Source organism: Phragmites australis, chromosome 2 (genome assembly GCF_958298935.1).
Source record: "Phragmites australis chromosome 2, lpPhrAust1.1, whole genome shotgun sequence".
Classification (NCBI taxonomy): Eukaryota; Viridiplantae; Streptophyta; class Magnoliopsida; order Poales; family Poaceae; genus Phragmites; species Phragmites australis.
Window position 1 is genome coordinate 2,807,005 of NC_084922.1, and position 16,647 is coordinate 2,823,651.

At 43.9% G+C, this 16,647-nt stretch overlaps 2 protein-coding genes across 2 annotated transcripts; one reads left to right on the forward strand and one right to left on the reverse strand.

Moving 5' to 3' along the window:
- The first annotated feature begins 1,719 nt into the window (after nt 1-1,719).
- LOC133893877 (late embryogenis abundant protein 41-like) lies at nt 1,720-2,291 on the forward strand. The gene has a single exon (XM_062334818.1). The coding sequence runs from the start codon at nt 1,853-1,855 to the stop codon at nt 2,147-2,149; it is 297 nt and encodes a 98-aa protein (XP_062190802.1). The 5' UTR covers nt 1,720-1,852; the 3' UTR covers nt 2,150-2,291.
- A 2,825-nt stretch (nt 2,292-5,116) lies between these two features.
- On the reverse strand, nt 5,117-9,094 carry LOC133893893 (uncharacterized). The gene is made up of 3 exons (XM_062334819.1): nt 8,792-9,094; nt 8,566-8,671; nt 5,117-5,485 (listed from the first exon to the last, which is right to left on the reverse strand). The coding sequence occupies exons 1-3, from the start codon at nt 8,987-8,989 to the stop codon at nt 5,403-5,405; spliced, it is 387 nt and encodes a 128-aa protein (XP_062190803.1). The 5' UTR covers nt 8,990-9,094; the 3' UTR covers nt 5,117-5,402.
- Nucleotides 9,095-16,647: the final 7,553 nt, after the last annotated feature.

The window sequence follows — 16,647 nt, forward strand, 5'->3', positions numbered from 1 at the left end:
ATTTTAAAAGTAATAGAATGCGACATTTGAGAGTATAGACGTGTGATTTTTCAAAACCGACGTTTATTTTTATAATTTTTTATTTAAGAAATATAAGAACCCAAACACGTCGGCACTCGGCAAACGAACAAAAATGTAGGTGCACATCTCGTTGGCGCCTGCTCCGCGGCAGCCGACCTCGTCCACGTTCGCAGCGATGCCACCGCGCGCGACGACCCAGCGCGGCGAGTCGCGCTCGGCCCCACCGCCGGGCACCAAGTCGCGCGTCGCACTTGCCCGCAGCTCTCGACCCGTTCCTTTCCGGCCTCGCGGCCGACGCCGTCGGCCAAGCGATACACCCAGCCAGATACGACCTGTCCCAGATGCCGCGGGAGCCCAGCCGGCCCGCCTCCACCAGACGCCACCTCGCCTGCGCCCCTCCGCGGCGCCAAGCGGCAGCGAGGAGACCTCGGCGCGTCCTTACCCTTTCGGCGGAATCCCGCTGAGGCGCGGGCCCCGGCTTTTTTCCCTTTCCCTCGGAAAAGAGCCGCGTGATGTTCGCCGCGTGGGCACCCGAGAACCGCGCCCATGTGCGGCGGTTTCCATGCTCCGAAAAGCGAACGAATTCACGCCGGCTTCGCACGTCGCCCTCGATGTGAATTCTCGCCTCGCGCTCGCAAGCAAACTTAACTTGCTCGGTGCAATGCTACGATGGACTGAAACACTTCGAACTTTTGACGAATGCGTCAGCCTACGCAATAGCCCCCACTCCCCTGCCCACCCACCACACACACGTCATCCCCAGTCGTCTTGTGCCGCGAGTGGAGAAACAGGAGTACTCCACGGCCAAGTGCCAACAAACTGTACTAAACAAACGTTAAAGAAGAAGGCAACTTTGGGTGCTCTTGATCTTGGCTAAGAAAACTTTTAGTCTTGCCGGTCAAGGCTCTGTGTTTGGAACCCCACAAAAAATCACGGTTTTGGTGACGAGATTGTCCTTGTGTGTAAGCGGTGGAGAATAGAATGAGGACAACTCGATTGTATTGATCACAGGCTTACACTTTTATACATGTACATGAGTAATCAGTCAACAAACTAACACCGGCTATACTCAAGGAGAACCACCGAACGTGGTCTGCAGTTCGCTAACATTGTGGGCAAGGAAAACCTCTGACCGTACCAAACTATCAGGGGCAAATATTACGTAGCTACTAGCATCTCTAGTGGTTATGTATGGCTGAAACACCTTATTTTTCTTAGCATATTTTTCAAAAATATATATTTATTATTCTCCATATCTCATAATGTTTAGAGCTATCTTTTATTTTCTCTCTTTTAAAAACTAATTCTCTAAATTTCCCTTTATAAAATTTTTCTTCACATCAGTTTTATCTTCACTCGTATCCACTTATTTTCCCTCCGTATATTATACTAGAGTTACCTGAAATTGGCAAGTTCGCGCATGGAAGCTATAGCTCCAGTTGACGTCGTCGCTGCCTGCCGCAGTTGACGTGAAAGGCGTCCACCGACTACCGTCGAGCAGACGGCACCACGTTACGGCACAAACTACCAGGTCTTGATGCGACCATATGAGCAGCTGCAGCGACGAACCTGCGGCACCGTTTCGTGCCCGCTCGCCCGCTTTGACGGTTCCCGGTTCCCGAAGCAGTTGGAAGAAACCCAAGAAAAAACCCCCAGAAAATACGCGGCGTTTCGCCCGCCACCTCTTTATAAACGCGTCACCCGCCGCTCCTCTCTCCCCCCACACCAAGAACAGGCGCTAGCACGCACGCACAGCGTAGCAGAGCGAAGGAGAGCCAGAGCGGGAGAGCGGAGCGCCATCAGCCGTCCGATCGTTCCCCAAGTTGATCCGATGGCTCTCGCTCTCTCCGGCTCCGCGCGCGCTGCTGTCGCGTCGCTGGCCAAGGCGGCGGCCCCGAGGAGGGGCTACGCGGCGTCGGCGGCGTCCGGGGCCATGAGGCGCGCGGCGGGCGCGGCGGAGGGTGCGGCCACAGGGGAAGCCAAGGAGGCCGGCCGCAGCGCCGCCGTGGAGACCTCGTGGGTGCCCGACCCCGTCACCGGCCACTACCGCCCCGCCAACTGGGACGGCGCCGTCGACCCCGCCGACCTCCGAGCCGCGCACCTCGCCCGCACCTACGCCCGGGCGTGAAGACCCCCTGATGCTACTCTTCATCTGGTACTCCGCGCGCGGTGGCCGCCGGCATCATGCAGCCGGGCTCTCTCGGCTGCTCGATGTGGAACGTAACGCTGCATCATCATCTTGCGCGACCAGAGAGAGATACGAAAATGAGCGGCGCCTCTTCTTGTTATCGTCATGTTCGTGCGTGCGTGTGTGGGCTGGATTCCCTGTTCTACTGTTCTACAGATGTAGCAGAGAGCAGGGCTTTGCTACTGTTTTAGTACGTTTTCTACTTGCTAGTAATGAAAGTTGCAGTTTGTACTGGTTATTGTTCTGGTTCCTACTTTGCGTTTCCCTCCCTTGTTGGTATCTTAAATATGAATTCAACCTGTCTTACAGGAAAGGCAACTGGAGATATGGACACGTCGGTTCGTCTCTTCTATTTGATGTTTATTTATTTGTTGATTTTCTTATTTATTTTAAGATTTTTTCACCTACTATTTTAACATGAATTTTAACATAAATAAATAATTCTAACAACCATGATCCCGAGAGCTGGCAGATTTTTTCCATCTCTGTATTTCGTATGTTTTTCTCACATCGCCGTACTGTTTGTCTACTCATAAACCACTATTTCTCCCTGACTTCGCCGTTCGAAGTTACAGGATTCTCGATCCGGGAGTTGATTCGAGGCCACCGGAGATGCGAAACAGAGCACCTCGTTTAGATTATCTTCAATCATATTTTTTTTCATTTCATTCTCTTTTCAATTTCCTTTCTTATTTTTATTCTCTTTATTTTCTTTTATCTTCAACAGCTTCTCTTTGAGAAGAATCGTGAAAGAAAAGGAGAGAATCCCGTCCTGAAGGAAATGATTCTGGGAATCCCTTCCTAACGAGAACCATAAAAGAAAATCGTTGGAGCGTTGAAGAAAACGAAAATTCTGTCGTGAAGAGATTTTAGATCTGAAGAAAATCCGTTGGAGACAGTCTTATTACTCTCGTTGAGATTTATTTTGGTTGAGATCGTCATGACGTACGTGGCCGTGCAAATCAAGGCGACTCGGTAGCTGAAGACTGCAGAGAACCCTGAGCCACGTTGGCGGACCAGGATATCTCAGCTGGGCATTCAACTTCGAGTCTTCAACGGTAACATGAAGTAATCAATGAAAAAAGAAAAAGTTCATAATATCAGAATCCATAATATAGTATAAATTGGTCATGTTAGAGACAAACCCAAACAGTTAAGAGAAATTACATACGCACTTCTTTATAGATTGGAAGCTTTATTAGTAGTAGTAGTAGTAGTTGACGAGTAGTGTTTGTACAATGTACGAATGGGTGAACTAGTACGTGGCAAGGTTAACTTAATTTGGTCCCGCTGCCGCAGTCCGTGAACCTTATCTTTCATATGATTAATTACATTACACGACGGTGATCCATCGGACGTCGGCGCCATTTGGCGGCCGTTGTCCTCCCCTCGCGCGGCGGCGCGGGGCCTGCAACTACCGCATTGTGCATGCATCATCATCCGGATACCGTTTCTTCGGCTCGATCTCCTCATCAATAATGCATGCTGAGTGCATCCGGATTGTGACTCGAAATTTACTACATGCATGCACGTCGCCTGGAAAGATCGCGAAGATAAGGAGCTGGGCCAGTTATCACATGACACATGGAAAAGATACCTCAATAGAAGAAAAAAATGGGGAAAAAAAGCTGTAGGGTATGGACCGGCTTACGTGGGCTCAATTTCAAAGAAGATTAGATACGTGGCACTGAAAAATACAGGGACAGCTGATCATGCGCTGTGTCTGCCTTGGGTCCTTGTGGCGCACGTCCCGTCCATCGGTCGTACCCCTGTTTGTCGCGCCCAAAACGCTCGGCCTGCTCTATCCTGTCACGGGCTTCCCACGCGCACCTGCTGCGCCCCCTGTCATGTATGTGAGCCCATCCCGTAACAATTAATGTTTACGGGACGGAATATGGTAACTCTGCGTTGACCATGCCACCTCAGATGAAGTGAATTGTCTGAGGGAGGAAAACAGCATGAGTAACGATATTAAATGAGGTTTGACTGGCCTAGACGAGTACTTGCCTCTCGACCAGTAAGCATTAGTCGCAGGGAATCCTGCGAAGATCCTGGCCATAGTCATGCTGGCGTCGACTGGTCACGCAGGGGTCATGGGTCAAAAAACGAAAAGTGAATGCTACCAAAAAATGACCGTTGTGGACCATTCCGGTGGGAGATCCATATATTCTTTACATCGACACATGCCTAGTACAGGCTTCGATCCTACATTTTACACAAGGACTATAGCAGAAAGCTCTAGGGCAAACGGAAAACAAGCTTTAGGCCCGTCAAACAGATGAGAATGATTTCTGAACCAACAATTAGTGATTGTACTCGTATCGCCCTATTAGAGGAGCAGGTGTATAGCCCAACTAACTATACCCATAAGCCGACACATCGAACTTAAGTCTCAATGGTTTGTTATATGCACAGATATAACCGAAGCCACAACCAAGATACTAAGCCAATTCAACCTAAAAGAATAGCTTGATAGATGAGAAGCCCATCACCTTTTAAATTGTGCTCCTATATCATTAATTTTCAATATGAGGCTAAATCCAACATCACCCAACATATGAACCACGCATATGAAAATCATCAAGAAGAATTAGACCCAGTTTGGATAGACTTTTTTTCTTTAAAAAAAAGCCTAGAAGCTATCCAAATGATTAGCCCCTGGCTTTAGTGATTTTTAACTAGTAAAAGAAATGATGGTGACAAATGAATTAGAAGCTAAGAAATGAACTGAGATGAGTTTTTTTTTACTTTTGATGTGTTAAGAAGCTAAAAATTTATTGTAAAAACCAACAACAAAAATTCAACAACCACAACTACCTTCTTTAATCAGCCAGCAACTCTAAAGTCACGGTCTAAAGTCACGGTCTATCTAAACGTTGCCTTCCTTTCCAAACAATCATACACAGATAAGATAAAGTCCACCTTGTTTGCAACAACTGTTCGTCCAATTTTCTGGCAATCATATTGAAATAAGACAATGTCCTCACAACACCTAGATGTACCAGACGTAAAATAGATACACAATCTGATCTCACATTGCTGGACTACGGAAATAATCTGTCGCTGATACATCAACATGCAGGCTCATAAGATTCCCGGCTTCCAGCTTGGCTGCAGACGACTCAGAGAAAAAGGAACATACAGGCGAGCAATCGGATGGAGTCACGCAAGGGTGATCGCTTCGGCTGCGCCATCACCCAGACTTGAATAGCAAGACGGCTTTAGAATCGATGTAGAAATACACAAAGTAGTTTGTTTCGTGCGTCACGTATGAACCTGCAACAGATGATATATGCTTAGCAAAAATGTTGTCATCTGTATACCATGGACCATGATAAATGGAATAGGTTCGTAAGTGAATTCCAAATCCATTCCCTCCTTTTCAGCTCAGTTTTTCCATTCCCAAGCAAATGCATATGCCATTATAGTTCATCAGTCATCACAATCATATACTCAGTAACCGCATACTAGGAGATTGTTCTGGAGTGCTCACCCTTGAGCGAAACTGGAGCAACTAGATATTTTTTACTTGGATTAACAAATCCAAACCAATTTATCAGAGAAACTCCAGCAGGACTGGGCTTATGTTGTCGCTCACTGCTAGAGTAACTATCCATGGCTACTGACATGGTATGTAGACATAGCAAACAAGGTGGCAGATAAATTTCAACCAAGGGCAGAAGAGATATACTGTGCCGGTCATATCCTTTGGATACCAACTCTTTTCTAACTGGCTAATTGAATTTTTCTTGTACTTCCTAGTGTCTACAATACTATGAGAAGCAATTAAAGATAAAATTTCTCCCATAGTCCTATGCTAATAGAGTCAAATAGAATCATCTGGAAATTAAGACAGATCCTATTGCATTTTAGATTTAAATGTGAAATAGAATAAGTCGGTTGTGACTGTATGACATGCTCTGCAGCCAAAAGGTCACTAGAAAATCATCAGACATGCGATTTGACAGCTAATATAATTATATTGTGTCAATAGGGGCATCATAAGTATAGATGAGATCAGATATAACAATGTACAGAAGAGATCAATCAAAGCCAGCGCTAGATGAAAAGAACTAAGTTTTCATGACATAAGTAGCCCTGTCAGGATGGAGGCGTGCTAACAAAGGACAATTTGACTAGGGTAGTCACATATGTTTCCCTTTTTGGCCCTTCTCTTCTTATTGATAAAAGAAAGCTGAAGTGTTGTCCAAGTTTGGACTAATAAACATTGATAAAAATAAAAGAATATCAAATACAAAGAAGGGATTAATTAGGAAAAAAGATGTGTAATTCAGATATTGCAACAAAAGCCTCCTGGTTTTATCCCATCCGACTGTGAAAACCTTTTGTACTTTCGACATTACTTTTAGTGCTAAATCATGTGTTCATTCAAAAGGGACACTCAGTCATTCTCTTTTGGTCTAGTCTTTCAAGCCACAGAGTGGCAAAATCTGAAGGAAATATTTGTAACTAGTGGCATCAGACCAATTATGAGAACCACAGTGGCAAAATCCAAAAGTTTTTAACAACCGATGGAACAGAACCAAAAATCCCATCATAAAAGTGATGATTTCCCGTGATGGCTGTATTATGACAATGAATGAAACAAAAACAAACTAGTGTATGCCTTGCTTGCATATAAAGTATGAAATGGAAGGAGGTGACAAAAAGAAATGATATGTTTCATTTGCTTTAGGCGATACAAAGATTGCAGTGAAATCATCGATTAGGCATGCTTGAGAATTTCCAATCATCATAAAATAGTTTGGCATTTCGGTCATCAAGCTAGATGATAACTGAAGTACTATACATCTTGAATGAGAAGAAGCTAAAATGGAAGAGAAATCAGCAAGCTACAAACAATCCAATGCTATACTTGTACAGCTATAGAGAATATGACCACAGGTGGGATGACATAGCAAGCAGAATTGCACTAGCAATGGTATATTGATATAAATTGCTCTAAAAGACTTGCTCATTTATTATCAACATATTCCTGATATGGCTTTCATGCGCAAAATAGCCTGCCTTATAAATACAAAAAAGAAAAAAAACAATAAGCACAAGGAATTTGGTGACAAGGAATTACCACCTGAAGTCTAATAAAGTAGTGAACAGAGTAAAAAATGAACAGCTAAAAGTTATATCTAGTAAGGACTTAGGACCCGCATAATTGCAATCAAGAAGCACAATAAACGTGGAGAGAGACAATTGCCGCACAATTCAAGAATGTATGTTGATTCTGGTACTGCATAGAGTTCTATTAATCCAGGTTCACAATTCGTCCGGGCTAATTGCATTGGAGGACTCTAAACTTACTTTATTGCAATGCAAATTGCAGGATGTCTTGAAGTGAACAAGTGATGTGGCATGCCATGTGGACTTTTGAGGTGACACGACATATCAAGCGGTTTAAGTCTGTCAGTTGGGAAGTCTACATAAAATGCCATGCTGTTTCTTCGTATCTCATAACGGATAAAGTAAGGTGGCAACAAGCTTAAGGAACAAATGACATAAAAACATGCATTACTAATTTATTAAAGCAAATAATTTAGGTCTATACAAGAAAGAGTGAACAGAAAGTTGAAATACATCAACCGAAAGGGCAATAAATTGAATTATAGCTTGCTAGGTTGGATTTGGTTGAACTCAGGCATAATCTATTCTACTGACAAGCTGGCTGATTCAAGCATGGAATTACACAAGTTTTACAAATTAATCTAAGCCAAAAGCAAGGAGGGAAATTTCAGAAGACAACAAATTTAGTCTAGAGCTTGCCCAGCCCACACTCCCGGAAAAAGGGATCGGTGTGGAGCACCAATGGATATCCATGGATCCACACTAGTACAATTTAATTAACTAACTAGTTATTTTGATCTAGTCAAAATAACTATTTAGTTGATTGCGTTGAACTAAAATGGATCCAAGGATCGCTCCACGCCCATCCTTACCCGGAAACTATACATCATCCACTACTGCATGGGGGATATATTCAACCAAAGTCTATGAATCCCTTATAACATTCCCTTGTTGAAAAAAAGTTATGCATTATTTCAATCGACTCTGATCATCATTTTCCCTTCTTCACTTTCCTAAGTTCACGTCCCCCTTCTGTCTACCATTTATTTAAGAAAACTGAGTTTCCTCTGGCCTCTATTGGAAGCATAAACACTGTCTTACAAGGTCCCTTCTGTCTACCATGTTCGAACCTCTGGGGCCAGTGCGTCTGAAGTCGACCACGGAATTAACCAAGGACGCAAAGCACATCAGACTAGGCATCAACCACCACGGGCACAATCACCCCACATGCTCCCTTGCTAAGGAGCACAATCTCCAAGAAGGGGTGAGAACATTACCGAAGTTGCGGCCGACGATGCAGTGCCAGGTGGGGCCGTGGTTCTTGTCGAACTCCTTCTTGATGTACTCCGCGATGTCCTTCTCCATGCTGTGCTTCTCGAACGCCTGGTCCGAAAGGAGAAAAAAAACCCCAAATCCCAACGAACAAACGAACCCGTGAACAAAGTGGGGACGGCGCGACGGGAACCAAATCGAGAGCACGAGAGGGAGGGCTGCGGTTCTTACGACGCGGGCGATGTCGAAGGCCTCCTGCTTCATCTCCTCCTTCATGTCGGCGCTCTTGAGCTGGATCTTGTGCGCCGCCGCGGTCCCCGGCGGCGGGGACCCCGCGCCCGCGGCGCCCACCGGCTTGCGGTCTTCGGAGGAGGCCCGGATCGCCGCCTGCGCGGCGCCCGCGGTCCCGTGCCTGGCCTCGTCGGACATTCTTGCGGGGCGGATGGAGCGGAGCACGCTTCTCCCCCCTCCCCTCCTCTCCTCGCGTTTTGAAAAGGCGACGGTGGCCGGGGGAAAGACGATGGGCGTGCGCGTTGCAGCATAGCAGGTGGGGAGGAGTCGAGGAGAAGAGAAGGGGCTGGGGTGGGCTGTGGGCCTCGGTGCTAGAGGCCCGGCCCGGGTTGCCCCACCCCTCCCTAAGGACTCGGGCCGTTTGGAATTCATGAATTTTACAGAAGTTTTGCACAAATTTCATACGAAACAGTTCGGTTCTTGCAGAGACCGGAAAGAACTCGTTGGTTCCAATAGTGGCCTAAGGTTATTGGGTGTGTTTGTTTGTCTAAATCTCTCTTGGTCTCATATGATAGATATGTATAATTTTATAAAAAATACGTGTTTAATTATCTGTATCTATTATTTCAATCTGGTCTGATAGATGCAAATATACAGCTATAGCCTGACTCAATGGATGCACGCTCTATATCCACTCATGCAGGTGAACCTACTTGTCAGTGTTATAAAATCATCTTTATGCAAGTAACCAATCTCAATTCATATGGCCTTATATTCAGTCAATAAAACATAAAATCGGTTTAATTTATTCAGATAGATACAGCCAACCAAATACTCTTTTATCAACAAATATGATCCTATTCAACTTATTTATATAATACAGCTCTATAAAATCTTGTTCCGAGAAACCAAACATACCTTCATAGTCTAAGGGTACTTCAAATTTCCACCTAGGTCCTTAATTTTGCAAAATCATCTGGTGGGCGTTTAAACCCGTGTTAGTATGTCCCTTAGGTCCATTTTTGATGATGTGGAAACAAAATATTTAGATGCAGGGATGACATGGAATTTTTTTGATGATTTGGTTCTACGGCTCCAGCGCTATCAAAGTCGAATATGCCCTCAAGTTCTTCTTTTCTTTTGAAAAATCAATATGCACCTTGCCCTTCCTCAATAAATTTCTGATAAAATTTAAAGTTCTCTATCAACTTCTGGTATGAGCAAAATCTTACGCGGACCACGTGTTCCGAATGCAAAGAGACATTGCATTACTAATAGCAGAACGGTGCTCGTGTTTGCTCCACTGGTCATCGGTAGTACATAACCAAGAGTTTTTTTTTTAATGCATGATAGACATGGTCACATGGAGAGTGACCAACCCGTAGTGTTATTGGGACATGCGGGTATATATTTTTTTTATCGAATTTTATATCTTAAATCTAAGTTAGATTTTAAGTTATATTTTACGTGTCTTAATTTTTTTCCGAATTAAACATCCAAATCCAAATTAGATTTCAACATCCATATTCGTGTGTTGATAATACTGCCAACACTACCATCTTAAACTCACACATGGACGTCCATATCCACGCACTCCTCTGCTACATGCTCGCTTTGTACTGTTAGTTGTTATGTTTTTTAAACATGGAATAACTTAAAAGCATCTAAACCTCTACATCTGATGATGTATTTAGCTGATCATTATTATAACCTTCTTACTACAATATAGATTTTGTCTACTATATACTTTACTCACACACTTATTACAAGAGAAATGCTATGATATAGATTCCGTCTACTACATAGCCACAAAACACACATGTTGTAAGAGAGACAAAAACTACCACCACAATTCATCATGATTATAATCCATTACTAAACATCTATCCATGTCTTCTTGCAAATATTTTCATTGTGGTGGTCTCGAAGAGTCAGCACAAGTACGTATGTTGTGTTGTACCTCCTCCTTTTGTAGTAATATCTAAAATCTTATACGTACCTTTAAAGATGACATATATATAAAAACGAATCTTTACTTTTATCCCTCATCCAGTACGTACCCTTAAAGATAACCTATATATAAGAATAAATCTTTACTTTGATCAAAAATCACATCATTTTACTTGAGCCAAAGTGCCCAACATAAGATATATATCCCAACCAAAATTTGTTTTTTTCATTTTCAAACATATTCCATCTAACCATGTTTGAAATATTAAGAGGTGATCGTAAACCACACGTTATGTGGACCATATGTCAAATAAATTTTAATAAATGATAGTAAAAAACAAATGTAGTATTTTTTTTCATTTGCATTACAGAAGCAATAATTCTCACTTCCTTGCCAACTCCTTTTAACTAAATTATCTTTTTGTTAAGATTACACTTTATGAAAAAAATCATAAGAAGACTTTAATTTTTAGTGGGAGTTTCAATTTCCATAAATAGCGATTAGTATCCACTATATTGAAATTAATTAGGGCTCGATACATGAAATTGACCGAAAAACTGCCGTTTTGATTAAGCAACCACTTGAAAAAAAAAAAATCCTATTTGTCGTTCAACTGAACCGGGACAAGTCTAGTCACTAAATTATGCCAAACCACTAATTTATTACCCACCAAATATATCCTAAAAGTTATATTAAAAGGTTATGATCAGAAAACTTCCACAATGGTTAGAAGTTATAAAAGTAGTTGTTTTTAGAATTTTAGTTTAAAATATACAAAGGGATTTTTTGGTGAATCCAATAAAAATAGATTGCACATGGATTATGAAATACGTAAAAATAAATTAAATTTTTTGGAGTAATAGAATACCACCGTTTTGAATGAGAGTGGAAATGAAATTTAATCAATGTGACTATTGTTCATGCACGGGAGTTGACGATGAGCTGAGCTATATTCGACACTTGAGGTGCTGAATATGGCAATATTCATCAGATTTGGTACCTCGGGTGCTGAATACAATTGATATTTGGCACCTCAGGTATCGAAAATGGCAAACAGTGCTATATTCGACATCTTCACTATTTTCGATAAATAAGGTGCCAAATACACATGTTAAATTTATAATTACGATGATATATTATCTATGTTGATAAATACGGTCTAAGTATATTGTCTACTTTTGAATTTTTTCCTGCATCTGATGGTACATGTGTCATGTGTTTAGCACAAGTCTTATCCGTCTGTATAAGGAAAGGTGGTAATGCAAAATGTCTTCTTCGCTGTCCACCTAAGCTGCGCAGGAAAGATTGATCCCTTTATCAAGTTAAGAAATGTAGAGAAAAGTAAAAAAAAAATGAGAAGCTAATTTACAATTGCCTGAAAAGTTTCCTTACATCCGACGAAGCAGGACCACTGGATCACCATCAGATGGTGTTCCTCCTTTCTTCTTCTTCTCAACCGTATGTTGTTCTTCTTTAGCCAGAGCCACCACGTAGCATATAGGTCCTCTAGTAAGTGATAAATATTTTGATGATTAATGATAGTTGTATCATTATGATTAATAAGTATGTTTTGAAATGTATCAAAAATTTATATTACAATGATTATTAGATATTTTTAGTCTCTAAGATGATTCTTTAAATGATTAAATAATATGTGCATCAAAATTAAGGATCTCCTAGTTTTAAATGTCATAAGTAGATGAATGATACTTAGAATAGTATAGATATTTTTTTTTAGTCTTTTGATTGTATTATAAAGAGATGTTAAGAATAGTAGCTTAACTTAGGTTAGTTTAGACTCAGTTGGATGCACACTTGTGAAATTCTAGCACTAGATAGCTCAAAGAAGTCTATGATTAAGATATCAAGAAGTTAGAAATAAATTTTTTGAATTGGACGAGCTCAGAGAAAAATATTCTCAACGGAAGGTCTAGCGATCAATTAGTTGAACTCACCAGAGCATTTTTTTTTTCTCAAGTTAGAAAACTATGAGTAAACCAGATGGTCCGATAATCATTTAGTTGAAATTATCGGAGCTTTTCTTTGGGACACATGTCCGAAAAAAGATGAAGTGTAACATCGGATGGTGAGAACGTAGGAGTATTTTACGGAACTAGTGAAAAAATGTTTTGAAGTTACCGGATGGCCCGATGATCTGTGAGATAGCATCATCTGAGTATCTTTTTTCTAGAAAAGAGTGTAACATGTTGTTTGAAGTGGTTCTACTCACCGGATGATCTGGTGATAGACCAATATGCACACTGAAGTATTTCTTTTAGAGAAGGTTGCAACTGTTGAAGTCGGAAGATTAACTCACCGGATTGTCCGATGTGAAAAAGAATGCACCACCGGATGCTTACACCGGAGGATCAATGACTAGTGACAGCTGGCAATGTAGGTTTTAAAATTTGTACACACCGGATGGTTCAGTATGTGTGAGAAGGTGTACACTGAATTATCCGATGTTAAAAAAAACATGGGTGGTTAGGCAACAGTTAAATTTGGACCTTTAGCCTATAAATACCTCATCACTTGGTCTTATATTAATCTCTTGCAACCCAGATGAGCTTATACACTGTGTGTATCATTAAAAAGTAAGAGAGAGCGCTTAAATGATTTGCAAAATCTCTAATTGGAAGATTAAGGATATCATTAGTGCTTAGAGAATGATAAGTGTGTATACAGTTGTAGTTTAGATTTGATCTTAGTCAAGTGAAGCTATTGGCTTGTTACTCTTAGTGGTTGTAAACACCTACCCGATCTTTAGTGATTGAAGGTGTCTCGGTGAGCTCTTAGAGTTTTTGTAGGAGTCCCGAAAAGAGCGATGTGTTTGGTTTGATGCTCGTCAGTTCAGAAATAGAGAAAGTGACAATCATGAGGGAGCGCTTGAGTCTTGGTGACTCAAGGGGGAGCGGTATCCTTAGTTGATGCTCCAATAAAAACTAGGAGAAGTGCTAATTTCTTGATATCTTGAAAAAAAATCGGTGTTCTATTATCCATGTATTTACTTTGAGCATTTACCCTCTTGCAAGCTTTTAATTACACAACTTGTTTAGTGTCTTTGCTTGGTTTTTTAATTGCCTTGCTCCAGCTTGTTAGCATAGTTATATTATATTTCTTTTAGTATAAGGTTGCTACTTGTTTTAGTACGCAGTAGAAGCAGTTTTAATTAGTGTTCAAGTTACCCTCCTCTTAGGACATTCCATTCTTTCATGTCGCAACATGCTCCCCACCCCCACCCTCGTCTCGTCCCTCGCAACATCCCCACCATTAGATCGGCACCCACCGCCCGACGTCACATTAACCTACCTCTCTACTTGCCCTCGCCTCGGCCTGGACCATCGGCTATTCACTGCCACCCGCGGCTAGCAATATCCCCACCGCCACGCTCGCCACCCACCTCCTCCAGGTGTGCCTACCTTCGCAGGAGATCCTCTAAGCTTGGCGATGAAGGGAACCTCCCAAATCCCCTCCCTGAACCACAAACCTCATTGCTAACCTCACCAGCGTGCTAAAAACTTTCATCGAATATAAGCAAAGGAGATTTCAGTTGCCTAACGCAAGGCACGTGCTCTCAAACTACGTGTGCTAGTTTCTACAGTGAGCACGAGGACACAAACACCTTTGGAATACAGATAATTTATGGGAAAACTAAAACACAATCGAGTGTCTTAGGGTGAGCACACGATTTTTGGACCATTTGATCTACCTTATTATTCGTGCTCCGATAGACTAGCTCTTCTTCTTCGGTCAAGAGGGAACCTTAGATTAGGGGTTCAGATTTATCCGAGATTCACCTAGTCTTAGGCTTAGAGGGAAGCCAGAGTGACAGCTGAATAAGTGGTGGATGACGATATGGCGGGCTACGAGGACGCCACTAAAACCACATGTCAGCAGGAGGGCGGTAGGTGGGGCCAGCCAGAGAGGGCTGTAGGGTCTCACCTGAGGCTGTGTCGGCAGAATGGGCAGGGGGTCGAGGAAAGAAGGAAGCAAGGAGGGCGACGCCATGCGTTCGATCTAGATCTAATGATGCACAAACCACGTGTTCTCGGGCACAAAAATGCTCAATTGAGAGATAAACAGATCCATAATTTATAGACGCTAGGACTGGAACTACAACAATTTCTCGAGAAAAAAATAATACTCCAGACTATCCGCTTCTGAAAAAGGACGCATTACCACAAATGCAACTAGTAGAAAACTCAGCTCTGTACAAGAACATAGTACTATTAGCCTGTTCTAAGTCTAGCGTAGTTTGCTTTCTGGATTTGTTTTGCATTAGATGTTTGCTTGGTCAAGGTGCATAATTGTCTTCTGGTCACGCGCTGGGTCACGGCTTGACGTGCGCTGAGTTCGTGCAGAGCCGGTGTGTCATGAGCGCGCCGTTCGGGAGGCATAGGAATGCGTCGTGGGAACTAGCAGTGGCGCGCATAAGTAGGAGGCCGTTCAGGCCATGTATTTGCTTTGCTTTTTAAGGTTTATTAATGAACAACGGAAAATGCTGCCGCTTTGCAGCACCAAAATAGCAGTGTTCGACTCGCTCATGTGAGAGCTTAGATCGATTCATTCTGACAGTTGGTACCAGAGCTGAAGGTGACATCCCTGGGAGCTATGGCTAGCCCGCCGCCGCCGCAGTGTCCTCAACAACACCGACCATGCTCTCCGGTGCGCCATCCCCGCGGGCGTGGTGGTGGCGAGCGCCAGGTCATCGTCGAGTGAGTGGTCAAGGAGGCAACCGGCTCCATCGTCTACCCCACGCTCACCCGCACAAACTATCAAGAGTGGGCTCTTGTGATGCGGGTGAATCTCCAGGCGCAAGGCCTATGGGATGCGGTGGAGCCTGACGACGAAGAAGAGGTCGACTTCCGTAAGGATCAGCTAGCACTCGCTGCGATTTTGCGCGCGGTGCCCGCCGACATGCTGGCGTCCATGGCAGTCAAGAATACGGCGCGGGAGGCATGGGAAGCCATCAAGACGATGCGTGTCAGAGTATAGCGCATCCGCGAGGCCAATGCCCAGCAGCTGCGCCAGGAGTTCGATGCGATTATGTTCAAGAATGCCGAGACGGTGGATGACTTCTCGATGCGGATCAGCGGCCTCGCCAACAGTCTCCCCGTACTGGGAGACAACATCTCTGATGTTGAGGTTCTGAAGAAGTTTTTGCAGGTCGTTCCCGATCGTCTCTCACAAGTAGCCATCTCGATTGAGATGCTGCTAGATGTTAACCAACTCTTTATCGAGGAGGTGACCGAGAGGCTCCGCGCCGTTGAGCAGCGCAGTCTGCGCAATTCCGGCGGCGAAGGTTGTGTCGACATCAGCCGACGTCTATTCCTTATGGAGGAAGAGTGGTAGGCCCGGCTTCGCAAGCGTGAGAGTGACGGAAGCCGGGGCAGCAATGGTAGCGCAGGCGGCTCAAACCGTCATCGCGGTGAACGCGGCGGATGAGGGCGCAGATCACGCGATGCCAAGACCTCAGGGGGAAAGGATAACAGCCACGGCGAGCCCAGAGAATGCTACCGCAACTGCGGCCGTATGGGTCACTGGGCCAAAGACTGCCGCTCGAAAGGCAAGAAGGAGCAGGCCCATCTGACGCAAGGCGAGGATGAGGAGACAACGCTTCTCATGGTGACAGTGACGGCAGAGATCATCGACTCTCCGCTACCCAACCCAGTGTGGGTGCAAGAACTCGCACTTCATCCTCGCGCATTCGTGTGACCGTGCATGAGGGCAAGGTTTTCGCCCAGCTCGGCGAGAAGGAGGATCGCGGCCATAGGCGTTGGGTCCTGGACACCGGGGCAACTAACCACATGACAGGTTCCTGAACGGCCTTCGCTGAGCTTGACACGGGTGTGCGCGGGTCGGTGAGGTTTGGCGACAACTCAGTGGTGGAGATTGAGGGACGCGA

What these genes read in the sequence shown, in the direction of transcription:
- LOC133893877 (XM_062334818.1), top strand. Translation starts at nt 1,853, where the DNA reads ATGGCTCTCGCTCTCTCCGGCTCCGCGCGCGCTGCTGTCGCGTCGCTG.
- LOC133893893 (XM_062334819.1), bottom strand. Translation starts at nt 8,989, where the DNA reads ATGTCCGACGAGGCCAGGCACGGGACCGCGGGCGCCGCGCAGGCGGCG. An exon ending in CCTTCGACATCGCCCGCGTC is followed by an intron (nt 8,672 to 8,791) that starts GTAAGAACCGCA and finishes CTTTCGGACCAG; the next exon opens with GCGTTCGAGAAGCACAGCAT. An exon ending in CATCGTCGGCCGCAACTTCG is followed by an intron (nt 5,486 to 8,565) that starts GTAATGTTCTCA and finishes CATCTGTTGCAG; the next exon opens with GTTCATACGTGACGCACGAA.